General features: G+C 36.4%; 2 protein-coding genes across 3 annotated transcripts in view; one reads left to right on the top strand and one right to left on the bottom strand.

The window, feature by feature from the left end:
- The window catches only part of LOC148299302 (uncharacterized), a 91,540-nt gene extending 74,095 nt beyond the window's left edge, over nucleotides 1-17,445 (bottom strand). Inside the window, exons 1-10 of the mRNA XM_088276218.1 lie at nucleotides 17,104-17,445; nucleotides 12,308-12,525; nucleotides 8,488-11,481; nucleotides 6,646-6,898; nucleotides 5,294-5,369; nucleotides 5,099-5,201; nucleotides 3,990-4,079; nucleotides 2,474-2,632; nucleotides 1,141-1,311; nucleotides 38-247 (exon numbers count right to left, since the gene is read on the bottom strand). Coding sequence (XP_088132344.1) covers nucleotides 38-247; nucleotides 1,141-1,311; nucleotides 2,474-2,632; nucleotides 3,990-4,079; nucleotides 5,099-5,201; nucleotides 5,294-5,369; nucleotides 6,646-6,898; nucleotides 8,488-11,481; nucleotides 12,308-12,525; nucleotides 17,104-17,188 — 4,359 coding nt within the window. The 5' untranslated portion in view covers nucleotides 17,189-17,445. The remainder of the gene's footprint in view (nucleotides 1-37; nucleotides 248-1,140; nucleotides 1,312-2,473; nucleotides 2,633-3,989; nucleotides 4,080-5,098; nucleotides 5,202-5,293; nucleotides 5,370-6,645; nucleotides 6,899-8,487; nucleotides 11,482-12,307; nucleotides 12,526-17,103) is intronic.
- Nucleotides 17,446-18,284: 839 nt separating this feature from the next.
- LOC148299301 (uncharacterized) lies at nucleotides 18,285-26,671 on the top strand. Of its 2 annotated transcripts, none has more exons than XM_088276220.1 (7): nucleotides 18,285-18,419; nucleotides 19,164-20,078; nucleotides 20,745-20,918; nucleotides 22,285-22,425; nucleotides 23,404-23,471; nucleotides 24,828-25,005; nucleotides 26,395-26,671. In XM_088276220.1, exons 2-7 carry the CDS (start codon nucleotides 19,184-19,186, stop codon nucleotides 26,496-26,498), a joined length of 1,560 nt encoding a protein of 519 aa, XP_088132346.1. In that variant the 5' UTR covers nucleotides 18,285-18,419; nucleotides 19,164-19,183; the 3' UTR covers nucleotides 26,499-26,671. The 2 variants fall into 2 exon arrangements, with proteins under 2 accessions (XP_088132346.1, XP_088132345.1); XM_088276219.1 differs by having other exon boundaries at nucleotides 26,412-26,670.
- Nucleotides 26,672-27,129: the final 458 nt, after the last annotated feature.

The raw sequence follows: 27,129 nt of genomic DNA, 5'->3' as shown, positions 1-27,129 counted from the left end.
CACGTTTCAAAAGACGTTTGATCTATTAGTTGCCAACCTTGTGGGTCCTGGGGAGCAGGTTCTCGTGCGGCGCAGGCTCGGGGCGCTGCGAGGAGAGCTCCAGGGCGCGCTGGCGGATGAGCGAGATGGTCTGCTGGTGGCGCCGCGCCGTCTCCCGCTGCTTCAGCGAGATCCTCCTCCGCAGCGCCTGCGCCGTGGCCGCCTGTGCCGCCTGCAGCGCCGACAGCCGCTCCGATCTCCCGCGCGCCTGATGAAATGCAACATCGCACCAAATTAGTCTACAATTGGTCTTTCTTCAAAAAAATTGTCGTCTTGGTAAAATTCCATGTAGTACACAAGCGCTCTTACTCCTCATTACTGAGGGTTGTGACCCTTGTCAAAGTGTCTTTTTAAGTATGTAATGTAAATGAACGTCTCATCACACGGAATTAGTCTACAATTGGTCTTTCTTCAACAGTTTAGCGTGATCAAATTCACGCGCACCATGATTACGCACCGGTCGAGCACACCGATCCGAAGAAAGACGGACAAGTGCGCAAGTCGATCATCCGTTTTTTCATCCTAACCGGACGGTAAAATTCCGTGTAGTGCACAAGCGCTCTTACTCCTTACTGACGGTTGTGACCCTTGTAGAAGCAATGACTCTTCTCCAATTATCCCTTGACTGCGCTGCACGTAGCGCTCCAATCACTGAGGTGCCTGTTGCTGTCTTAACTTGAAATTAAAAGCTCTTTCTTTCAAAATAGTTTTTTCTCTGATTTTCAACATATATACAGCAATTATTTTATTAAAATTAAACACTTGAATAATCCACTTTATCGAGTTTTATTTTTATTTACGACTAGTTTCGAAAACGACAATTGTTTTCATCTTCTGGTACAAATTAAAACTAAAAGTTTTAATTTGTACCAGAAGATGAAAACAATTGTCGTTTTCCAAACTAGTCGTAAATAAAAATAAAACTCGATAAAGTGGATTATTCAAGTGTTTAATTTTGATAAAATAATCATGTCATTCCACAAAGTCAATGCCGAATCAATAATTAATATACAGCATTTAGTAAAATAAACAATTTTTTTGGAAAATTTGAAAAATTGGACGAGCCAACCACTGCGATACAATGCCGGACTAGCTTCTTACCTTCTCTTCGGCCTGTTGCGCTCTCTCCTTTTCCTTTTGCAGTTGTTGCCGTCCCACTCTTTCCTCTCTCTGCCTCCTGCTCTCTCTCATCTTGTCCAGCTTCATGATTCTCTCTGTCTCCAAAGCTTTCCGTCTCTCTTCGACGGCAGCCTCCTTTGCAGCCTTTTCTTCCTGTAAATATCAAAATCAGAAACAAACCAAATAAATTAAATTTTTAATAACAAAAAAATAATATTTTTACTGACAAAAAAATATCAAAATAATTGGATTTTTTACTATTATTTTCAATTATTTCGAATGAGGAAAAATCAGTCATATTTTTCTGAAAACGAAACTATTTTATGTAGCTGAAATTTATTTTATTTTATCGATATCTCAACATGGATGAAGAAGTCTACTGAGGGGAGAATGTGGAAATATGGGCATTCACGGGGTTTACAACATGTCAGTCGCTAATTTGAGTGATCAAATCATACACTTTGTTACAGTTACTATTCTACCCATGATTGTCAGCCACATTACCCCAATTTCGGAAAGTTATATTTATGCTTCAATTGAAAAGATCAACTGCATATTTCAAGTAAAACTTTGTCAGGAACATCTATGATTGAAGTAAATTTTTTATTAGCAGAAATCTTCATGAAATGTATGTGAGATTCTTCCTCGAAATAGTGACATACTAGGAGACACTAAATTAATTACTTTCTAATGGACAATTTTGATTTTTCTTTTTGTATATTGACAAATAAATTAATACAATAAAATTGTTGTGTATTCTTGTTGATATCTGTAAAAAAATATGGAGGACTTAAACAATTCAGCTATTTATTTTTTATTTGCAAGAAAAAAGTCATTGAGTGAGATGTCATCAAGTGAGACATCCTCGAGTGATACGTCATTGAGTGATACATCATGGAGTAAGATGTCATTGAGTGAGACGTTAAGTGAGAAGTCATCAAGTGAGACGTCATCGAGTGAGATGTCATCGAGTGATACGTCATTGAGTGATATGTCATCGAGTAAGATGTCATCGAGTGAGACGTCAAGTGAGAAGTCATCAAGTGAGAAGTCATTTAGTGAGACATCGAGTGGGACGTAATTGAGTCAGATGTCATCGAGTGAGAAGTCATTTAGTGAGACATCATCGAGTGGGACGTAATTGAGTGAGATGTCATCGAATGAGAAGTCATTTAGTGAGACATCATCGAGTGGGACGTAATTGAGTGAGATGTCATCGAGTGAGACGTCATATTTTTTTTATAGTTAAAACTAGTAAATTGCACATATTTTAGCTAAAAAGAGTTATTTATTATAATTAAAATAAAAGCCGCACCAATCTCCGCATCCTGTCAGCCCTGACTTCTATAAGCCGCGACGTCTGCTCTCTGCACAGGACCAGGAAGTCGTGTCTCTTGTTGGCCGCCTCCAGCTGCTTGATGAAGGCGATCTCTCTCAGTTTCTCATCCTCGTCGTGAGCCTTGCGCACAATGTCCTACAAACAAAAATACAAAACATGGCTGGTGAAAACGCTTCTTATTATTGGAAGTAGAACAAAAACACTCCCCAAAGGTTAACAGTATGTGCTATTGTTGAAACCAAATGTGGAGAGATACCGAGAGAGGGAGATAGGTGACAAATGCACCACTCACTCAAATGGTATAAAACAAACAACTCACATTATGGAAAGGAGAGTGAATGCTGGAAACAGAGTGAACTGTGGACTGGATTCAGTCCATAGCAAATTAAACCCTATCAACGAAAGCTAAAATGGCAGTACACAATGCAGTCCTCGTTCCGACCCAAATGCATGGAAGTGAAACATGAAGTTGACGAATGTGCGGCAGAACGATGTATGATAGATGTTTGTATGGTGAATTAAGGAAAGAATCCAATGCTGGGATAAGCATTATCGATAAGATTAAAATTGAGAAAGGTGTGTTGAGATGGTTTGGACATGTGGAACGAATGAGTGAGGAAAGAACAGTAAAACAAATTTATGAGGCTAATGTAGTCAGAAATAGCAGTAGGAGAATACAAACACAAGGAAAACTTGATATGATCAGTTAATGCATTTACTCAAAAGTCACGTCACGTCAGGAGTCAGAATAATATAAAAAATCGGCGGGTATGTATGAAGAGATGCATGACTGAAAAAGGCGAAGATTTTTCTCAAAGACAGAGTGGTGTAGGATTTTATTCTCTCTGCCTACCACTGTGGTGAAACAGCATGAAGGTTAGTTAGTTAAAAACATATATACACTAAAAAGTTTTAAGTTTTGTACAGACATTTCTTGGTGGAACTGCATTTTATATAATAAAACCACAACTACAGCGCGGCTGTCCAAACTCAAAACACAGTAAGGAACATTTTTTTGTAGTAGGTTTTTTTTCTTTTCTTTAAGTAGATTCTACTTAATCCAAAAATGCAAAAAAACGTGCTACAAAAAAATGTCTCTTACTGTATTTTAAGTTTGGACAGCCGAGCGGTGTATATGGTTTTTTTTCTATTAATATTTCATTTGACCAGTGTCACCGGATGTTATCATTATCGACATCATCAGACTATAGGATGATGTTGGTAACGATGAAACCCTATCACTGGTCAAATAAAATAAAAGTTAGAAAAACAATACAGTTGTTGCTTTCTTCTTTATCTTCTTCATGAGGCCTCTGTCCTCCACTGCTGGATATAGGCCTCTTCTATATTTTTCCACATTTCCTTCGGTCCATTGCTGGTCGCAGCCAGTTTCTACCCCCCACAGTGACTATGTTGTCGGACCATCTCCTTTGGGGTCTTCCGTCGCCTCTTTTGTTTTATTATACACTCAAAAATATTGTGAAAAAATTACTTTTAGTCTCTGGTCTCTGTTTTCCGCTGCTCTCTGTAGCCTCTGCTCCATTCTCAGCCTCTTCTCCTCAATCAGCTGAACCTTTGCTGCCTGAAAATTGAAAATAATACAATCTATCACTGAAAACTGTGATCGTACACAAATTTGAACAAAATCGTTAAAATTGTCACAATTTTCATTAACTAATCACCACATCAATTGCGGAGGTCCTTACCAAAAAGTTACATTTCCAATATTGCACAAAAATCCTTTAATTGCAAATCTGTTCTGTTTACTGTATTCTATCAAAATCTTAATTAAAGTTGTGACAAAAGGTGACCAATCCTGTGTTAAACCAATATGAAATCATTAAATCGCACCAAAATGTAACAATTTTACAAGCTAGAATTCCTGATTACTTAAAACCATTTATAATGGAAATGTAATGTTTCGGTGAGAACCTCCACAATTGTGACATTTAAACTATGCGATGCAATTTCAATTGTTTTTATTTATTTATTTTAATTGTACTCATGTCCGTACGCACGCTCGGCTACCGTTCTGGGGGTCCCGGATTCGATTCTAAGGGGGGGAGTCAAATAAATATATTTTTTCACTCTAATATTTATTCAATAATACCCTGAAGCGGAGGGTTGATCACCTTTCTTTCATGTGTTGATGATCAAAATAATAATAATATAAAAACCCTTATCTGCACCCCAATGGTGCATAGGGCACTATGTCATAAACGCAGTGTTCTTGATCGTTTTACACATGAAGGAAAGGTGATCAGCCCTCCGCTTCAGGTACCAGTCCATGGTAATATTGAATAAATATTACAGTGAAAAAATCACTTATATTTATTTTACCCCCCTTGGGAATCGAACCCGGGACCTCCAGAACGGTAGCCGAGCGTGCTGACCATTACACTACGGAGGCGGACAGATGATCAAAATGATGCATTTATATGATGCAGTGCCCTATGCACCATTGGGATGCGGATAAGGGATTAAAGAACTGAAATACTCAAACAACTAGTGTTATTTATTTTACAAAGTTTTAAACAGATGGCAGTTTCATTAAATAGATGAGACATATATATCATTTCTATATATCTCAAAGAAAGATACCTTGACATCTTCGACTCTGGCTAGGAGCTGATGAAGTTTAGTGGATCTTTCCTTCTGCAGAGCTTGTCTGTGCTGTTCAGCCCTAGCTTGCTTGGCTTGGTATCTGAAAACAATTTTAAAAATTACCATTCAAGATGTGAGATTCAAAATTAGTCAATGATATCAAGATTAGAATACATATAGTCAAATACAAACCGTTTCAGAGTTTCCTGAAGACTGCCTCTCCGCCGCATGCTGTGAGATAATTTGGCATGCAGTTGTTGAGCACGACCTGTATGAATAAAAAATTACTTATTACAAAATAGTACTGCAGTTTGGGATTATCAATACATACATGCATACCAGATTAAAATGAAAATGATGATTCTGTAATGAAAATCTCAATCTGAAACATTGGCAAAGAATGGTCACACGCTTGGCCAGTGCTTTTATACAGAGTTGAAACGTGGACCCTCTAGATCAGCACTATGAACTGGTTAGAGGCATTCCAAATGTGGTTACATCATTGTAGAATGCTAAGCATTTTTTCAACATTACCCTGGACTGGTACCTGAAGCGGAGGGCTGATCACATTTCCTTCATGTGTTAACAATAAAGATAACACTGTATTTATATGATGCAGTGCCCTATGCACCATTGATGTGCGGATAAGGGTTTGAAGTGAAGTGAATTTTATGAAAATTGTAAAATGTTTATATTCTTAATTTTTCTCTCTTTTTTGTGTATTAGGTGAAAATGGTTAAAAACAAATAAAAATGTATTCAAAAAGAACTCCACCCACAAGACACACAAGGTGGCTTGGTGGGTCTCTGCAATTTTTTTAAAAAACATGTTTAAAATTGTGATTTAAATAAATGTATAAAAAATAAAATAAAAATGCATGTGGTTTTCAGAGCCAATGTTAACCGGGCGGTCCGCTGTCCAACTACACAACTTGCAACGGGCGCGAATACTGATTCACTCCGTGTCTTAAATTCATGTCGAGACATGTATGGATGACTAGTACCTTTGTTGTTCGAAAAATATATGTCCATATATATAAATATAATAAACATATATTTCAAGGACGTATTCAAATGTCCTACCCGTACCCGATATTGTTTACGTTTGACGTATTTATGCGTCCCGCCCGGTTAACAGGTTAAAAAGTGGAGATTATTAGTGTATTTGAGTACGAATTTTTATCGATTGTTGCGCGGTATGATCGATAATCCTGAAATTATCCGGAACATTGGTCTGTATGTTCCCGATAGTTACCTAAGACAGCGTCGGCATAGATTGTTTCACATTCCTATATACAGGACCAACCTGACGATGGTTATGCCTGCAGGAAGAGCTACCGCTATGTTGAACAATATCACATTGGATATTGGTCTGTTCCATGTGTCCGAAGGAGTTTTCCGAAGCGGGATTCTTCTACACCTTTCAGTCTTCTTGCTTACTTTTAATATGCACGCCTTGCATATTGTTTGTTATGTATTTATGAATTTTTTTGTTGTTGAATAAATTGAAAAAAATTTAATTGAAATTATGCCGTGTGTACATACCGGGATCTCTGGAGACCAGAGATTCCAATGCAGCCAGGACGTCCATTCTCTCCACCCAGGTCATCCTCGATAGAATGGACTCGTAGCGGTCTTCCAGGGACATCTCATCCTGGCTGGCGATATCCGGCCTGCCGTTCTGGTCACCGCTCTCTTGGCACATGGCGTACCACGACTGCTCCGACTTGTCGCCCGGGTACTTTGTGTTTCTGTCGGTCGCGTCTTCGTCCTCTTCGCACAGGATTTCTCCATCCGTCTGAAAATAAAACTCTTACTATCAGGTTTCTGTTTTTTACATAGCAACAATTTGTCTAGAATTCTCCTATGGATGGTAAAAACGAGACTTGCTTTTTTTGATTACATGATTGAGATAGTATTTATCACCTTTTCTCGCTTTGTATTTCTTTCTGGCTTAACTTTTATCTTTATTTTTGGTATTATACAAAGTGAACTATGAATGAGTTTATTTTTTATTTTTTAATGTATTAATTTTAAATCAAACACAGATTTTTTGAGTCTACTTAGTTGTATTTTATTAACAAAAACATATAAAAAATTAATATTGTGAGAATTGTTTCGCCTTGTTAGGGCATTATGAAACGAATGTTGAACATTCATTTGATAATGCCCTAACAAGGCGAAACAATTGTCACAATATTAATTTTTTATGTGTTTTTATTAATAAAATACAACTTAGTAGACTCGAAAAATCTGTATTTGATTTAAAATTAATACATAAATTAAAATGGAGTTCTACAAATTAAACGCCAAATCAATAAATAATGATAAGAGTGTTATCATTACTGTACCACAAAGTTAAAATTGTTTTTAATACACAAAAGTTTTTTATTACATTAATTGATTCGGGAGTCGGTTTTTGGAAGTATCCATCCAATTTGAAGTTTTACTCAGTAAATTCTACTATTTTTTAAAATCTATTGTGAGACGTGTTTTAGCGTTGCAATTTTCTTTGAAAGAAAATGGATAAATAAAAAATATTCCTTCTGTAAATAGGATAAAGTCTAAAATGTTGGCCAAAAGTGCAGACAACGCACAAATAACATCACAGAAAAATGCCAGCAAAGCTTAACACGTTCAATGTGTATAAAATAATGTCATACTACAAATTTTCAAAACCCATAACTTTGTTCAATATCAAATTATACTATACATTTATAATGAATAGTAAAACCCTTATCCGCACCCCGATGGTGCATAGGGCACTGCGTCATATAAACACAGTGTTATCTCGTTTACACATGAAGGAAAGGTGATCAATCCTCCGCTTCAGGTACCAGTCCAGGGTAATATTGAATAAATATGTATTACAGTGAAAAAATCACTCATATTTATTTTACCCCCCCTGGGGATCAAACCCGGGTCCTCCAGAACGGTAGCCGAGCGTGCTGACCATTACACTACGGAGGCGGATATATTTATAGTAGAATTATTAATAAGCATACTCCTTTGTGTTTTCAAAACACATAAAACTGGCTACGAATCCTAATCTTTATTCAACACGACTCCCGTCAATACATTATTATAATTATTATTGTTTTCTTTATTTTAAAATTCTTTTGCATTATACAAACATGACCTAAATTAAAATACAAGAAAATATGAATAAAATATAAATACAAAAAAAGATCCCATAAAGTCATGGCCTGTGTGTGGGTTTACAATATAATTTAGGTATGCATAATTTTGCATGGCTGTGTAGCGGCCAATAAACCGCTAACATAAGTAAATTCTCAGAATATGTATGGAGATGTTAGTTGCGTTCGACAAATATTGACAAGGCATAAAAACAGCAACTTTCAAAGGATCAAGTCTTTTACTTCTCACCTCAGTGTCATCAGTCTCAGTATCCATATCAAAGTCGGAACCTTGCTGCAACTCTTGAATCTGCTGGTTGAGAAGCTCCTCTTCTTCAGAGAGCTTCCTCTGGTCCTCCTCCGACTGCCAGTCGAGAGCGAGATCCATCTTCCTCTCGTTCTCTTCTATTTGGTTTGTCATCATCTCAATTTCGTTGGCCTCCGTGTCCAGATTGTCCGATATGGTGTCCTTGGCCTCATCATTGTCTCCGTCATAGACCTCCGAGCTCTTGTGCAGGGAGTTCTGTTTGAGGGAATCGGTGTCGATGCTTATCTCGCTGGATGTCAACTTGTCGTTGGCGATGCGCTCCAGAGAGTTGGAAGTGCTGTCGCTGTTCAAACTCTCCAGGGAAAGATGCACCGTAGATTTGACCTTGTCGCCTTCCGCTCTATCTGGCAATTTGAAGATATTTGTCGGCATATCCGCCGCATCCGTCTCTTTGTCGGAAACCATCTTGCATTCGCTCAAATCCTCCGAGGAAAAGTGCATCTTGGTGTATTTGCTCTTGAATTTCTTCGATCTCGGCAGATAGTCGCAGCTGTCAAATAATGTGTCTTTGGAATTGCATTTGCATTTGGCATCCGATAACTTGAGTTCCTCTGGCGAGAAATAATTGGCGGAATATTTCGGCGAGTCTTTCTCTCCTCTAGATTTCAAGCCGGTTATATCAGATTTCTGTCGCAACATATTCGAAGCGATTTTAGCTTCTGGTTTCTTCTTGGGTTCTGCTTTCTTTTCTTTTTTCGGTTTGGCGTTTTCCGTTTTCTTTTTATCTCCGGAGTCCTTATTCGAGGAATTGTTCTCGACTGTGATTTGGAGTTTCACAAAATCGTCCATCTTGGACTCGCCTTCTTTGGGTGATTCTATAATGTTGAGAGTTGGAAGACTAGCCGTCGCGGAAGGTTGGTGGTACCTGTTGGCCCAGTGAGAAGCGGACTTCTTGGACTGACTGTTTCTATTCAGTCTCCTGGATTTGACGGTGAGCCAGCCGTCGTTTCCGCCTTTGTCATTGAGAAATCCGCCGTCGCTGTCCATTACGTTTAAGACTTCGACGGATCCGGCGAACGTGTCGCTGAGAATATTGTCATTTTCCGGACAGAGAGTGCGGATGCTTTCGTTAGACTCTACGTGAGACAGTTCGTGTCTAGAATTGACAATGGTTTCGGAAGAGCTGTACATGGCGTCGGAGCAAGGGAATGGCGAGGGTTGCAAGTAATCGAAGCGCACTTCGACTTCGTCCTTCGAGGTGTTTTTTGAAAAAGGTGGTTTTTCCAACTTTTCAGAATTTTTGGTAACAACGGCGCTCTTTTTTACGGATAAATTATTTGGTCGAACACTGTTGACCACTCTGGGTTTAGTCCCTTCCGTCTTGCTGAGATTGCTCGTAATTCGACAGGTGTTATTACCTTCGAATAACTTTCCTCTGCCGACGGTCAGATTGAAAGGGTAACTGCCTGCATTTCGGTTAGTCTGTTTGACATTAGGCCTATTTACATTTCTCAATTCCACCTTTCTGCAAGTCCCTTGCTTGATCTCGGCTATCGTCTTGCTTCTAGTCATCTTATTGTTGACAATATTTTTAGTCCCTGGCTTACTTTTACCCGGTACATTACTGGCGGAGTCAGAATTGGTTAAATTATTTGGTTTACTCTCGATGGAGTTGTTTTTCCCACCCGGGGGAATGGTAACTGAAGGTTTTGGTTTCGAAGCGGCTTGCGAGTACGCCGGTTTTGACGGTGGAATACCAGTTTGGTCATTCCTTTCTTTTTTATCAACTTCAATAGAAGGTTTATCAGAATCAGTCGTATCATTTATCACAATGTTAACTGTATCGGCGGATGAATTAGATTTGACCTCTTCAACCGCAATAGGAGATTTATCATCTTCACCGCAGCTCTTAGAATCTGTAATTTCATCATTTGTCGAGGGGTTCTTCAAAGAATTGGTAATATCATTATTTTTAGCGTTCATCTGATGAACGGAGTCAGGAATCGATTCGGCAGGAGTCTTATCTTCGATAACTGTGTTTTCTGACACTCGAACGCTCTTGATGACATTCAAATGTTCATTCTCTAATGCGTCCAAAATATCGGTAGTATGTTTAACATGCGGGGGAATGGATGACTTCTTAACATCAGTACTTTTCTTTATCACAGCCTTGACCGTATCACTAACTTTAGCAGCCTGAACATGTTCCGCGCCTTCGCTGGCAACATTTCTAGCCGAACTCTTCCTAATAACTACCGCCTTCCTGGGAGTGGGCAGAGACGGGAACTCGGTGGCGGTACCGATCTCCACCTTTGGCAACTTCTCGGGCGTTCCGGGAACAACTAAAGTCTTACAAGAAACTGCGTCACTTTTGGCACCATCTTCCGTTCCGTTTCCGGTACATTTAACTGTTTGCAGCTTCGACTTATTTTCTGCCACTGTTGCGTCATTCTTTTCGGAAGAAGCTTCGATGCCCTTGCAAACATCTTCGCAATCTTTATTGGCCGCGCTTTTGACGACCTGACCTTCTATGATCTTTTCGACCTTTCCGAAGAAGGCGTTGCTGATATCCACCTTTTGTTTAGGACTCAAGCAGGCTGCCATGACTCTAGGACTAATTTTCCCCGAACTGCTTGGAGATATCTTGTGAGAAGTGAGATTAGGACTGCTCTTGCCAGTAGAAGAGCCCGGGCTGTTTAATCCGGACAAGCAGGGGCTATTCTTGCCAGAAACAGAGGGTGAACTCTTGCAGGACCTGGCCTTCCTGAGCTCCGGCTTGGCGGGGCTGGTTTTCCTGACCTCCCAAGCCAGACTCAGCGGCCTCTGAGGGGACGGAGTGTTGTCGTAATCCCACTTGAGGCGAAACCACTCGCACAGGGATTTGAAGTCCCGGGTATAATTCTCCAAGACGAGGATCACTTCTTGGCACTCTGACTGGTTTTCGTGCGCTTCCACTGTGTTGTAAATTTCACCAATCTAAAAAAAAAAGCATTATACTTAATAAACTTACTTTTGGAAATAATTGACTCCAGAAAAATTATACTATAAAGCAAGAAATATATAGCTTTATCCACTTTTAAAAAAGGGGAAAAGCTATACACAGCAGGATCTCTATAATCCGAATGCCAAAAATTTAACCTCTGTTCGGACTAGTGGAGCATTCGGATCATCATCGGATTTGTACAGAGAATCTGTAGGGTATTTTTATCAAACAAAATTGTGAAATTTTAAATGTATTTATTGAACTTTTTTAAAGAAGTCAAATATTTTAATTAGTCGAGATTTATTTAATGACAAGTAAAAAGCCTTGTCTCCCAAATTACTAGGCATGTATTTAAGGCAGACACTGGACTTCAGTGGGGATATTTGCTACTGCTTCAGCTTCAAACATTTCTTCCAATTCGTCATCACATCCTTGTGTTACTCGCCTTTTAACCCTTTCCAGTCCCCCAAAATTTAAAAAAAAATCTAGGTAGACAGTTACATTCCATTTGGAAAAAATATTTTGTCCTCTGCTACACATACTGTTGTAATAGATACGAGTGACAAAAATGTAAGCTTGGAATTTAAATAAATAATACTAATGATGTCGAATAACATCCGACATGACCAGTAAGGGTTAAGAAGCGTGGGAGGGATGAGTGGGTGTTTGGATTAAGGAGATGTTCGGATAAGCAGGGGTTCGGATTATAGCGGTGTGGCTGCAGGTATTATTTTACTTAATTTGAGAGTTGTGCCTTTCGGACACTCAAGAATGACGAAGGGATAATTCAAACATAGACGTAATATCAAGTCCCCTCACCGCCCGCTGCAGATTCCCAAAGAGCAGTCCCCAGTAGCGGGCCTGCAGCTCGGAGCGCTTGTCGCGCCCGGTGGAGGCGGACCGCACCCTGCCGCACGGCTGCTTCTTGTCCTTGGCGCCGGCCTCGGCCTTGCCCGCCTCGGTGGTCATGTGGTAGAGCGGCGAGTCCGACATGGGGGAGAGCGGGGCCCGCGGCGGCTTGCGGGATACCTTGCTGCCTGGAAGTGCCAATCCCTCGCTCAAATAATCTTTTCGGTGATTGATAAGGAAAGAATGCAAGACCTGGATGCAACACTAATGTATGGAAATAATTTTTCATTTAAATGTTTCGGAATTCACATGTCGTTCACTCCTTTCAAGAACATCATAAATCTAAAATCGTCAATTTTCAGTAGTGCATGTTTTCGGAATGCCCAGAAAATTTACTATATCCCAGCAAATGAGGCATATTTTTAACTTAATATTTACCCACTACAGGGCAGAAAGTGTTGTTTTTGCATTTTGAAGAGAAGGTATTATTTAAATTTTTTTTTAAATATACTAAATATTTTTCAAATGGAGAAAAAACCTTCAGGTTTTACCTAAAAAGATCTGTTGCACAGTAAAAAGTTTAACAAGTGGCTTGACATTTATTTTTAATACATTGTATTATTTTTTAAACTTTAAAAACATTCTCCTGAAAAATCAAGTTTTTTTGATTGATGACGTTCTTGAAAGGAGTGAGCGATTTGTGCAAAATATGCGGGAACACCGTTTCACCGCATTACAAGAAAAAGCCCTGAGTAAACCCATTGCAATATTTATAAGAATTTAACATGACCTACAAAAAACAGTTGTAAATAAACACGACAACAAACTTACTGCGAAAAGGAATAACACAAAGATTCTACAATATTAAGAATTCTGAACATTAAAATATGTATGTTTCAAGCACAGTGTAACGAGACACGCATGATTAATTATCCATTCTTTGGGAATTCACACTGACAGAATATGTTTGTGTGAAATGCTGGCGTATGCAGTGGTATGCTGCCTAGCTCCATACACAACACACCCACACAAGGTATAGGCATTCAACCAGTGTAGTATTTACGCCTACCTTCCCTGTGCTGTGTATTGTGGCGCCTTATGTTGCCAATATTGTTACACTATACCATGGGTCGGCAACCTGCGGCCCGCGAGACATCTTGGTGCGGCCCGCGAGATTCTCGCCGCAACGCACATGACGGACGATATTATACACAATCGAGTGAAAGGAAGCGAGAAAGGGAGCGAAGGGAATCTCATTGATTTTATTAAATACAATAAATGTCGTTAAAATATACACTTAGCGTTTATTTTTAAAACTAAAATATTTGTACATAAATATTGTATGTATACCTACTGCAAGTGCGGCCCGCACTGATCCCCATGAAAAATATTTGGCCCTTTTACAACAAAAGGTTGCCGACCCATGCACTATACTATGACCATAAATGAAATTTAATGGCACTAGTCATCTTTGAAATTTAAATTTGCATGAAGCGATTCTTCAGTTTCAAAAAATATTTTTAAACAAATGAAAATAATTCTATTACTAATATTTGTCATATTATTTTTTGACATCTCAACATAGATGAAGAAAATTATGGAAATCTGGACATTTACGGGGCTTATGACCGTCATAGGCTGGGTTAAGTGATCACAATGATGATTGACAACCACACTACTCAAATTCATTTAATATTCTTCTTTATCTATGTTGAGATGATATCATTAGAAAAAATCCAGATTTGTGAACAAGTATTTCGATACATTCAAAATATTGTTACTGCAAAAATATTTATTTAAAATATTTTTATACTTATGTCTAAATCTTTGTACGTATTTCTAATGACTACTGACCCTTGTCCGCACCCAATGGTGCATAGGGCACTGCATAAAATTGATGTAATGTTCACTTGGTAGTTTATTATATGAAGGCAAGGTGATCAGTACTGCGCTACAGGTAATATTCAGGATAATATTGAATAAATATTAGAGTGAAAAAACATTTATATTTATCTAGCCCCCCTGGGAATCGAATCCGGGACCTGCAGTATGGTAGCCAAATGTGCTAACCACTACACTGTGTCCTTATACAAGTAATAAATCAAAGAGGCCAAAAGACGGTACATATTTTTTTTGGCAAAAAATTTCTTTTGATTTTCTTGAATGTTTTTTGCATATGCTTTGTGGCACATTTGATAAAAACATTATAAAATAAAACTGAAAATTTGTTTTTAACCGCTTTTATTTAAGGTACTTTTCTCCAGCCGGTTTCCATCATATGTACATGTCCATCCCTGAAGATGATAAGGTTCTTTCCGAAACCGGTTGGAAAAAAGTACCAAAAATAAATGCATTCAAAACCTCATCCACACTCTATGGTGCATAGGGCACTGCATCATATAAATGCAGTTTTATCTTGATCGTTTACACGTGAAGGAAAGGTGATCAGCCCTCCGCTTCAGGTACTAGTCCAGGGTAATATTGAATAAATATTGGAGTGAAAAAATCACTTTAATTTATACTAATAGCGAGTGTTTTTGCCTAGAAATATCTGAGAGAGCATATCTGGCAAGAGTCTACGAGACAGAATAAGGCACACCAGGATAAGAGAAATATGCGAGATCGAAGATGTTGTTAGGTGGGAAAGGCAACGAAGAAGACAATGGTATGCGCATTACAACACAACCAAATGAAGTATTCCTTATACAGATTTTCTTCTGCATCAAATTAATATCTCAACGTTTACGAGTTAAATACCATAAAGAATAGAAGAAACACCTTGATATCAAGCCTACTTTTATTGAGATTGCCATAAAAACCAAATGGAAACAACAACTTTACCATATACAGTAACTCATCTAATTATAAACTAATGGATAGAATGTCTCTTGTTATTGAAACAGTTTTATTAGCAATTCAAACATATAAAAATAAATCACAAAAATAAATCAATAACCTTGAAGACAAATTAAATATACAGAAACAATAGTTATATTTTAAATCGAGCCTGTGATATGTGCAACGTAAAAAAAAAAAACCCTTATCTGCACCAAATGGTGCATAGGGCACTGCTTCATATAAACGCGGTGTTATCTTGATCGTTTACACATGAAGGAAAGGTGATCAGCCCTCCGCTTCAGGTACCAGTCCAGGGTAATATTAAATAAATATTACAGTGAAAAAATCACTCATATTTATTTTACCCCCCCTGGGAATCGAACCCGGGACCTCCAGAACGGTAGTTGAGCGTGCTGACCATTACACTACGGAGGCGGACAATGCAATGGGAACGTAATGAGGCGGCAATGTAATGCTTAGTGAAATAGACATCAATAATGCTTCTTTTAATACGTTTAAGAGAAATATTGTTGACGTCTATTTGACTATTTGATAAAGAAAATTTATATTATTTGAGAAAAACATTTCTTTTAATTACCTAACGTCCAAGTGCCTCTGAAATCTAGATACGGCTTATGCAACACCGCTTATCATGACCCTACTCAGGCTTCAACTTTTTAAGCTTCATAGCCTAGGCCTACTCGTGAATGGATTTACTCTTTATGTTTAAACTTATTATAATTTCATGTAATTCATGAGTGAAAATTCTAGACAAAAGCACTCGCTTTTGATAAAAACATGTAATGTAAGTTTATTATATAGTTTTTTTTTTTTTTTAGTCTGCGTAATCGGAGGGCATGTATGACTAGATGTATGGATGTGAAGGAGGCGAGGAGTGTATGTCAGGACAGAAGAGTGTGGCGTTCCATCCTCTCTGCCTACCCCTGCGGGGAAACGGCGTGATGGTAGTAGTAGTAGTAGTAGTAGTAGTAGTAGTAGTAGTAGTAGTAGTAGTAGTATACTTTTATGTGCATGACAGTTTATTTGATAAAAAAACATGTAATTGGAATTTTATTATTTTTATTTTATTGTATTATGTTATTTTTGTAAATATTCTGTTGGTTTTCCAATAAACAAATAAAAAAATTAAAATAAAATAATAAAAAAACATGTTTTATAAAAAAAAAAAGGTGATAAAAAATGTGACATCTATTGTAACACAGTTTGAATGCTACAATTGGTGTACTAAGAATTGTATTGAGTGTGTTTAATTGTACTAAAAATCTATGAATCCATTATAAATATATGCATGAAGTTTAATTTACTATCAGAGATTATAATAATAGGTATAAGGTTTTAGCAAAATCGAGCTTTGCTAAAAAATTAATCAATAAAACCGCTGAGAGGCACTGCATCCATTAAATTGGCATTGTGTGCGGCAAAGAATAATAGAGAACCGTGTAAATATACATAAAGTATAGGCATTTTACCAATATACAACAATATGTGGTATTCAGTTACTGTGAAAGGATTGCCTTATATGTCAACCTGTTGTAATTTGTATTGACCCTGAACCTCTGTGTAAACAAAGAATGCAAGAAAATTTGTTAGGGAAAATGAAAAATCAATTATAAACATGTTAAAAATTATAGCTACCTTGATATAACTGAATAAATAGTAGAATAGTATCGTAAAATTCAATACATGTGCTCGGAAATTCACGTTTGACGGGAAATCTTTTTTTTTTCAGAAACAAATGAATGTGTCGTAGGAATTCAAAAACAGAATATTCAAATGGGTCAGCTTGATAGTTTTCTGCGTCTTTTCAAAATAAGGTGGGACTGGGGCGAGTTGTGAAAATGAGGCGCGTCTAGACATAAAAATCGATCAAAAAAGGCATGAATTTCAAATATTGTTTTGACGTTTACCTGGCGGGTCCACGGATACATGAAAGGCGACAATATTTCTAGCCTCCCTCCCTTCTTCCTGAACTAGCTGCCTCATTTCTTCCATTTCTTGCGATTATAATTTTTACACTGTTTTAACCGAAGCTAAAAACAAACACAAAGGATGACATCACTCGCACATCGAATTGTGAATTATTCTATAATGCCTATGCAACGAAAAAGCGGCGACCGTTATTGATAAATATTTGAATTTTTAAACTAGTCACATGATTATTGCGGGGGCAAAGAATATTTCAAACGCGAAAACGAAATGTTTACATGAAGCGTAATCTCAAAACGCACGCAGCTGATTACGCATCTGTCAAATTTCGCGAGGCAGAACTGAGAACAATAAAATTCAACAGACTCTCATATTCTGGTCTGCTTGGTATTGAATAAAAACTTATCGTATATTGCGCATGACGTCACAGTAAACGAGGCAACCTATAGAAAAATAACCAATATTACGTCATCAAAATTATGTCAGAAGATGTCTCTTGTGCATGGCCTGCGCATTGGGTATATTTTGAACTATGTAGTTTTTAACCAACAACGTCAACGCCATCTTACCGACGCATTTGAAAATAAACCGTTTTGTAAAAACAAAGTTGTAGCGTTCTTTGGAATACGTGATAAAACAGGAATCTGTAAATTTACCAGCGGGAAATCTCAATATTACTATTAGCATTTCATCATTGGCATTTTCCGAACTAATCGTTAGTAGAAAGTAATCCTTCGTCAATGTTTTTAATTTAAAATCTTTCTATTTTTTCGTAATAATAAAATACCTCTTAGTAAAATGCCACCATTCTATGTTTTTTTTTGTGTGATTACATTGCAGCAACCATATTCGAGACCTTTAAAAACTACCAAAATCACAATGGCACTGATTTAATATAGAAACGTAATAATTTCATTAATTTAATCTAAAAAACATGAATATTTATATTAGATTTATTGCGTATTCATATTTTTTACGGGGAACATTTTTAATTTTACATTTCTCCAATATTAAGTAAAAAGTTTAGTAACGTCACAAATATTGACCCCATCACTAAAAAATGCATGAACTTACATTACCTACCACACATATGTAAAAATAATATTTTTATTGTTGCATTTTTCAATTCTGCAAACTCGAAAATTATCGCAATTACTTGCAGTATTAAATTTCTAACCGTTGACAGAGCACGTCTAATTTTATTTTATAACTTTGTATATCATACAAAAAAATATTTATTTTATTTCATCGATAACTAATTTCCTCTGTTCGCGATTTCATTACGGTTGTAGATTTGGTGAGTTCTTTTACGTTGTTTTATTTTATGGAATATTTATTGTAATTGAAATGGCCATTTTGATATTGAGGATACGCTCCTTACATTTTTCGTAATAATAATTTATACTCATTTTTTAAAGATATTTCTCTTTTAAGGTTTTTTTATAATAATTTACTCAATGAATTTGTGACATTTAAGCAAAAATGATCACACAGTACTCATTTTAAGCAAAACGTACAATACTTTTTCTACACAAAAATTGTAACAATTTTCTAACTATTTTTATTTTGTTTTAATGATGCATTTCGAGTGCATGAAGTTCATATTTGTGTATTAAATGCGTTACAAAAATATATATTTCGGTATTCACCAAAATGTTTTTATTTTATTATTTAATAAAATATTGTATTTTTACAAAACTTATAGTTGAGGTACCTACATGTATAATTTAAAAACAAGTATATATCTTTTGTCCGCCTCTGTAGCGTAATGGTCAGCACGCTGGGCTACTGGAGGTCCCGGGTTCGATTCCCAGGGGGAGGTCAAATAAATATATGTGACAATTTAAAAAGTTATAAAATTAGATACGCCATTTTCCTACCAGTTACCTGATATACAAAGTGTGCACGCTACTGGATATAATTAAAGGTGCTTTGTACGGATTCATGCACTATCCCTATTCTATTGCATTTCAAATGAGCTTTTGACTTGAATATATAAATATTTAGGGGTATTTTATACATTATCATTTTCTGTTGCCAGATTTAAAAAGAAAATATAAAATGGCTGCCGCGACACTCTCCTATTCGAACCATCAACTGAACGAGCAAACTTGGTCTTCGGAGAGTAGTCTAATCACCACCAAGAGTCAGGATTCAAATCCAGACTGGGGTCAGAATGACAACCCCTCGTTATACTCCAGCGGAGAATCTAGCTCTCCCCCGAAGTCTCCAACTCAAAGCTTGGTGGATAGCGGCCATCCTCCAGAAGACCCGGAACGAGACGAACTCCTCTTCTCCCAAGAGGAGAAGAACAGAGAGATCAGGGAGTATCTGAAGAACATGCCGTGCAATGATGAACAGGACAAGGCTCATTGGGCTTATTTCAAGAGCGTCATGGCTCAGGAGGGATCCGACAAAGTTCCGCTAGCGTACTTGAACTACATGAAGAATGAAAGGATTTACGCTTTACTTCAAGCGTACCGCGCGCAAGAAGACAAGTACAACTGGAACGTTGAACGCCAAAAGATCAAAGAAGAGCAGATGTCGCATTTCAAACATATGAGCAGCTTGGACGATACCATTCAGACCAGGGGGAACCATCAGGCCAACTACGATATAGATTACTTCAAGAACAAGTGGGAGTCTTATGCTCTGCCTACGCAGTCCGGCATCACTCCTGAGATGTACAGGGAGCTCATGCAGAAGGGGAGACAAGCGCTGCTAAGTTCCCAAGAAAACTTGGATATCTTGCAGAGTAACTACTCTCACTACAACAATCTGGGACAAGAAAACCACCACATCGGTCATTCTCACTCAAACAGCATTCAAGATGCGTTAGACGCCGACGGAGCTAAGTTCTATTACAACCAAATGAACCAGATTGATCCCAAAATTCAAAGTCAGTTTATGGCCCAGCAGCCGAAGCAAGCACAGCCGATAACGAAGAGAAATAAAGGTAAGACCGAGTTCTTGATACATTGTTTAAATTTATATATTTAACGTTTAATTTAAAGAATTCCATTTAAATTTATCTATTAAATGTTAAATCAAACGCCGATTTTTTTAGTCTAATAAGTAGTCTTTTTTTGTCTAAAAAAACACATAAAAATCAATTTTGCGACAATAGATTTTTCACACGATATTGGTTTATTGGCTAATAAATTAATATGAAAAATCACAACACTATCTTATTAACACATTCTTATTGAAATCTGTACAGAACTAAGTGAGATATTAGGGTTTAAACTTTAGATATTTGAATAAAAAGAAAAACGTGCGTTCGCATACGTCATCAAATTTATGTCATCGAATGTTTTATGAGGTCATATAGTTTATTGTCTGGCTTACAGAGTTAATTGTTTATGTTTGATTCAACATTTAATACATAAATTATTGATACATTGTAGTACATATACAACTTTGATGGAGTATTCATGGAGTATTCGGCTGTCCAAACTCAAAACACAGTAAGGGACATTTTTTTGAAGTACATTTTTTTTACATTTTTGGACTAAGTAGATACTATTTAGTCCAAAAATGCAAAAAAAAATGTACAACAAAAAAATGTCCCTTACTGTGTTTTAAGTTCGGACAGCCGTATTAATGATTGCTTCTCCTTCAGGTGAATCGTCTGCCTTGGACGATGTGATGGCAGACTTCCAGGCCAATGGCCATGACAGCACTGCGCCCCCATCCCCAAGAACGTCTCGCACTTGGGGAGGTGTTGCACCAACCCCTAGACCCAGTCTCCAGAACATCAGACACCTAATGGCGCAGTCCGCCGGTACTGCTTCAGGTAAAACTTACGTTATTTTTGAGTAATCCTCTTCTTCCTGGCTCCATTCCAACTTATCCTTGGCTCTACCCGATCGAGTTTCTCCAGGGTATGCTTGGCTACAATAGTTTAGAGACTTGAAGGAATGTGTATTTGATTACGCATTTTTATCCATTGTTACCGCGGTATGATCGATAATCCTGAAATTATCCGGAACATTGATTTGTATGTTCCCGATAGTTACCTAAGATAGCGTGGGCATAGATTGTTTCAAAGTCCTATACACAGGACCAACCTGCCGATGGTTATGCCTGTAGGAAGAGCTACCGCTATGTTGAACAATATCTCATTGGATATTGATCTGTTCGATGTGTCTGAACGAGTTCTCCGAAGTGGGACTCTTCTACACCTTTAGCAATAGTTCTTGCATATTTTAGATTTTTGTATGTATTTAAAGCATACGCTTTAAATTTTTAGTTTGTAATGTAAATGTTTATTGAAAATAAGTAAATTGAAATTGAAATTTAAAATTGAATCGTCTTTGTAGACTGTTGGGACCAGCTCTACGTCCTTTTTTTAGTGGTAGAATTTGATCAGACCCTATCGAATTTTCGTCTTTACTAATTGCTTTGATTCATTGTAAGAATGTACTGCAATATTGATATTTCACATAAAACACTTCAATGATATTTAGCTTTGCGTATCGGAAATTGAGTTGAGTTTGCATCTGTTTGACTTTGCAACACTTTTTGATGTTCGTTTTTTTAAATATTATAGGTATATGAAACATCTTTAATTTATTTATTGATTTGGCGTTTAATTTGTAGAACTCCATTTTAATTTATGTATTATGTATACCGTAAAACGGGGCTACTTAAACTTTGATGTGTTACTTGAGCCCAGTACAAAAAAAAACTGTATTTGGTCTACAATAATGAACGTACCGTGACAATATGTCAGGGAAACAATGAATCGTTTCGATACGTTCATTATTATAGCCCAATTTTAAACCCTTATCCGCACCCCAATAATGCATAGGGCACTGCATCATATTAACGCAGTGTTATCTTGATCGCTAACACATAAAGGAAAGGTGATCAGCCCTCCGCTTCGGTCCGGTCCAGGGTCAGGTCCAGGGTAATATGGAATAAATATTACAGTGAAAAAAACACTTATATTTATTTGACCCCCCTGGGAATCGAACCCGGGTCCTCCAGAACGGTAGCCGAGTGTATTGACCATTACACTACGGAGGCGGACGACCAAATACAGATCTAATTTTTTTTTGTTCTGGGCTCAAGTAATACATCAAAGTTCAAGTAGCCCCGTTCTATGGTACTGGAAATGGGTACAAATTTATGTATGGTAAATATTATTTTACTTGTAGTTCCCTTGAATTCTCTATTGGCGAACCCTTTGGCTCGCAGCACCGAGGCTGACTTACTACGTCAGCTGATGCTCATGAACCTCGGAGCTAACACGGCCCAGCTCCAGAACCAACAGCAGTATTACTCTCCACAGGGATATGGTAACCTTCACCTTCTTTCCCAACAATTTATCAATGATTCAATTGACCTTATTTTTTGACATCTCATCAATGATGACCACACTACTCAAATTCTTGAAAGTTCTATATATATATATTTTTTTTATATATTTTTTAAAATTACATAAATTGTATACATTTATTTAATTCACAATTTTTTTTTTTTTTTTGCAGAGACCCACCAAGCCACCTTGAGTGTCGTGTCGGTGGAGTTCTTTTTTAATACATTTTTACCTAATATACACACAAAAAAGGGAGAAAAATTAAGAATATAAACATTTTACAAAATTCATAAAATTTACTTTTGATCATTTACCCATTCCTTTATTTTGCCTTTGTTCCATATTTTGTTTTGACCTCTAAAATCCGCCGGCAACAAATTTAAAAAAATATGTGTGATCCAATTTCAAAACATTCTTATTGAATCACTAGAACTTCACTAGAGACATCTATTGGTGAGATGAAAATAAGCTTTTTCTTGAGCAGAAACTCTCATATTAGTATGTGAGGTCCAAATCCTGGATTACAATCACACACACATGAGAAACGCCAGAAAATACCATTTTCATTTTTATTATTTCAGCTTATAATTTGACCAGATAATTTATTTACAACATTTTGAGTGTGTCCAAATACTTGTTCACAAAATCTGGATTATCTCCAATTACAGGAGCTATTTTCATATTATTTTAGTGTGGTTGTCAATAATGGGTTGAACTGGTGAATGTTACACGTGTGTAAAGTGATCACTTAAACCAGCCTATGACGGTCGTCAGCCCCGTAAATGCCCAGACTTCCATATTCTTCTTCATCTTTGATGAAATGTGAAAAAATAATATGAAAATAACTCCTGTAATTGGAGATAATCCAGACTTTGCGAACAAGTATTTGGACACACTCAAAATGTTGTATTCAAATGATCAATGATTAATGTAATTGTACTGACGTTTTAATTTCAAGGATTTCCATTGGGGACGTTAGCTGACGGGCAGTTTCGACAAAGGCGTAGAGTGTCAGTGACTCCAACTGTAAGTAACATGTCGCTCACATCTTTCAAGAATGTCATAAATCAAAAAACTTGATTTTTCAGGAGAACGTTTTTAAAGTTTAAAAATATGTATATTACAATGTATTAAAAATAAATATCAAGCCACTTACTGAACTTTTTACTGTGCAACAGATCTTTTAAGGTAAAACCTGAAGGTTTTTTCTCCATTTGAATAATATTTAGTATATTTAAAAACATAATTAAACAATACCTTTTCTTCAAAATGCAAAAATAACACTTTCTGCCTTGTAGCGGGTAAATATTAAGTTAAAAATATGCCGCTTTTGCTGGGATATGGTACATTTTCTGGGCATTCCGAAAACATGCACGACTGAAAATTATCGATTTTTGATTTATGACGTTCTTGAAAGGAGTGAGCGATGTAATAATAACATTAGACGACTTTACTTTATTATTGGTTGATAAATGCTTTATTTATTATTTCGGCATTTACTTTGTGGTAGGACATGTTGAAATTATTAAAGAAAACATGTGTTGTTTTACCACATGGGTTTATTTTATGACGACTAGTTTTGGAAGCTGCTAGACTAGTTTTGAAGTCCGCCTCCGTAGTGAAATGGTCAGCACGCTCGGCTACCGTTCTGGAGGTCCCGGGTTCAATTCCCAGAGGGGGGTTTAAAAAATATAAGTGATGTTTTCACTTTCATATTTAATCAATATTACCCTAGACTGGTAGCTGAAATGGAGGGGTGATCACCTTTCCTTAGTTTGTTAACGATCAAGATAACACTGCGTTTATATGATGCAGTGCCCTATGCACCATTGGGGTGCGGATAAGGGTACGAGTTTCGGAAGCTAAGCTTCCATCTTCAGGTCTTAATGTAAATTAAAACATAATAAATAATTGACTTTTCTATAAATAAGGAGAGGGGTAAATACAGTACTTAGCAAGTAGTAAAAAAAAACTATGAACTAATGAAAATGGTATAGCAAACAAATCAAATTTGTTTGCTAAACCATTTTCATTATCTTCTGTTCCCTAATTCATTCACAGTGAAGCGTCCTTGAGGTACTTTGCTACGAAAATGTCGCTGTATCAATTGTTCAAATTTATTATTATTATTATAAGATATAAGCTGATACAACTGTGTTTTTTTTTAAACTTATAGATATATTGATCAAACTCGTAACACAGTATGCGTGAGTTCACAATAGCCATCTATGGTAAGACGAGGAAAGCTTTTATTAACTAGATCACACCAGATTTATTAGGACACATTCAAAATGTTGTCATAATGATTTCTCATACTTATCTTTTTTACGTATAATTTTAATGAATATATTTAGTTTTTTAATATTTTTTTTAATGATTCAGGAATGCGCGTTTTGCCGTAACAACGGGGAGCAGCCGATCGTATATCGGGGGCACATCCTGAAGGACGCAGAGGGCCGCGTGAGGTGCCCTATCCTGAGGGACTACACGTGCCGCAACTGCGGGGCCACCGGGGACATGGCCCACACTGTCAAATACTGCCCCCTGACGCCCAAGACTGGTAATCATCGTTGAAATTTCATCACAAATTATCTTTGAAGTTTCATCGTATATTATCTTTGAAATTTCATCGCATATTATCTTTGAAATTTCATCACAAGTTTTTTTTAAATTTCATTGCAATTTTTGTTTGAAATTGAGGACTTATAACCTTTCCTCCATGTGTTAACGATCAAGGTAATACTGCGTTTATATGATGTAGTGCCCTGTGCATCACTGCGTATGGATAAGGGTTTGAAGATGAAAAATACATGGTCCCATTTTTATGAAAAAATCACCTCACAATAATAAAAGAACTCCATTTTAATTTATGTATTTATTTATTAACAAAAACACAAAAAATTAATATTGTGACAGTTGTTTCGCCTAGTTATGGCATTTTCAAACGAATGTGAAGATCAAATGGACTGCAGTCAAAATGCGAAGAAGAATGTGCCATAAAACGATGTATGATAGATGTTCGAATAGTGAAATAAGGAAGGAATGCAAAGCTGAGATAAGAATGCTTATCGATAATTTTATAGGCCCTAAAATTTATAATATGCTCCCACAAGAAATATTATGTTCAGTTGGAAATAAATTCAAAATGCACACAAAAGAATGGCTCCTAAAAATTGGAAGATCCCAGCTGGAGCAGCAAATAAAAGTTTGTGTGTGATTAATTTATGTGTCAGTGTTTTATAATTATATAATCCTATTTTCTAATCCTATTTTCTAATTTTAAAATATTACTCCTTTAGATTTTACTTTTCTTTTAGTTCAACTCTCTATTTGCTTTCTTTTTATAATTATTATTTCATATTATTTCAGTCTTACCACCTTTATATTATCATTAAAATATATATAAAGCTGTATTATAAAAAGAATAAGCATACCCTGCCTACCTCAGAACAGGTATCTCCAAATACCTAGTGAGGATAGACAGTGTCCAATAAAAAAAATAATAATAAATATATGTTTATATATAAATATGTATAACTTAAGTACAAAATTATATTAAATAATAAACGCTGTTCTGCAGCACTGAACCAGATAATGATCGATAAAATTAAGAAAGACGTGCTGGGATGGCTTGGACATGTAGAATGAATGTGTGAGGAAAGAACGGTAAAACAAATTTATGAGGCGAATGTAATTGGAAAAAGGAGCAGAGGTAGACCGAGAAAAACTTGGCACGATCAGGTATGCCAAATACTTGAAAGCAGTCAGGTTAGGAGTCGAAAAAATTGGTGTATGAGGAGATGTATGAACGTGGAAGAGGCGAAGAATGTTTGCAAAGACAGAGTGGTGTGGCGTTCTATTCTCTCTGCCTACACCTGAGGGTTAGTTAGTTAGTTAGTTTTAAGGGCCGGCGCACCTTTGACCAATTTTTACATTTTACCGTTTTCAGAGCATTCTCTTACTCAGTTGCAGAAAAATTTGCGTATGGCCAACGGCAGGAGGCGAACTTCTTCCTCCGACCAGCCAAGGTCGCTGCCGACCAACCGGGTCTGATTCCGACCAACCCATTCTCGATCCAGAACTGACATGTCCAAAACCACACCAACTACGCTACCTGCAAACCTCGTTTAGCGATTAAAACAAGCCCATTCGTATTTTGCAGTTACTTTCGATAGGGTGATTCATTTTTAGCTACCCTGTATATATATATATATATATATATATATATATATATATATATATATATATATATATATATATATATATATATATATATATATATATATATATATATATATATATATATATATATATATATATATATATATATATATATATATGTATATGTGTATATGTATATATATATATATATATATATACATATATATATATATATATATATATATATATATATATATATATATATATATATATATATATATATATATATATATATATATATATATATATATATATATATATATGTGTATATATATATATATATATATATATATATATATATATATATATATATATATATATATATATATATATATATATATATACATATATACATATATACATATTTAAAACACTTGTTTTTACCACTTGAGTATTATATTGTTACTACTAGTGTCAAAAGCTACAGATATCATCTACGTCTACGGATTTCAATGTCAATTTT

This window comes from Brachycentrus maculatus, unplaced genomic scaffold, assembly GCF_059751285.1.
Source record: "Brachycentrus maculatus isolate JH-2025_06_01 unplaced genomic scaffold, ASM5975128v1 h1tg001196l, whole genome shotgun sequence".
NCBI classification, from domain to species: Eukaryota; Metazoa; Arthropoda; class Insecta; order Trichoptera; family Brachycentridae; genus Brachycentrus; species Brachycentrus maculatus.
The sequence above is the reverse complement of the archived record's forward strand: the minus strand, read 5'-3'. Positions and strand labels throughout refer to the sequence as shown.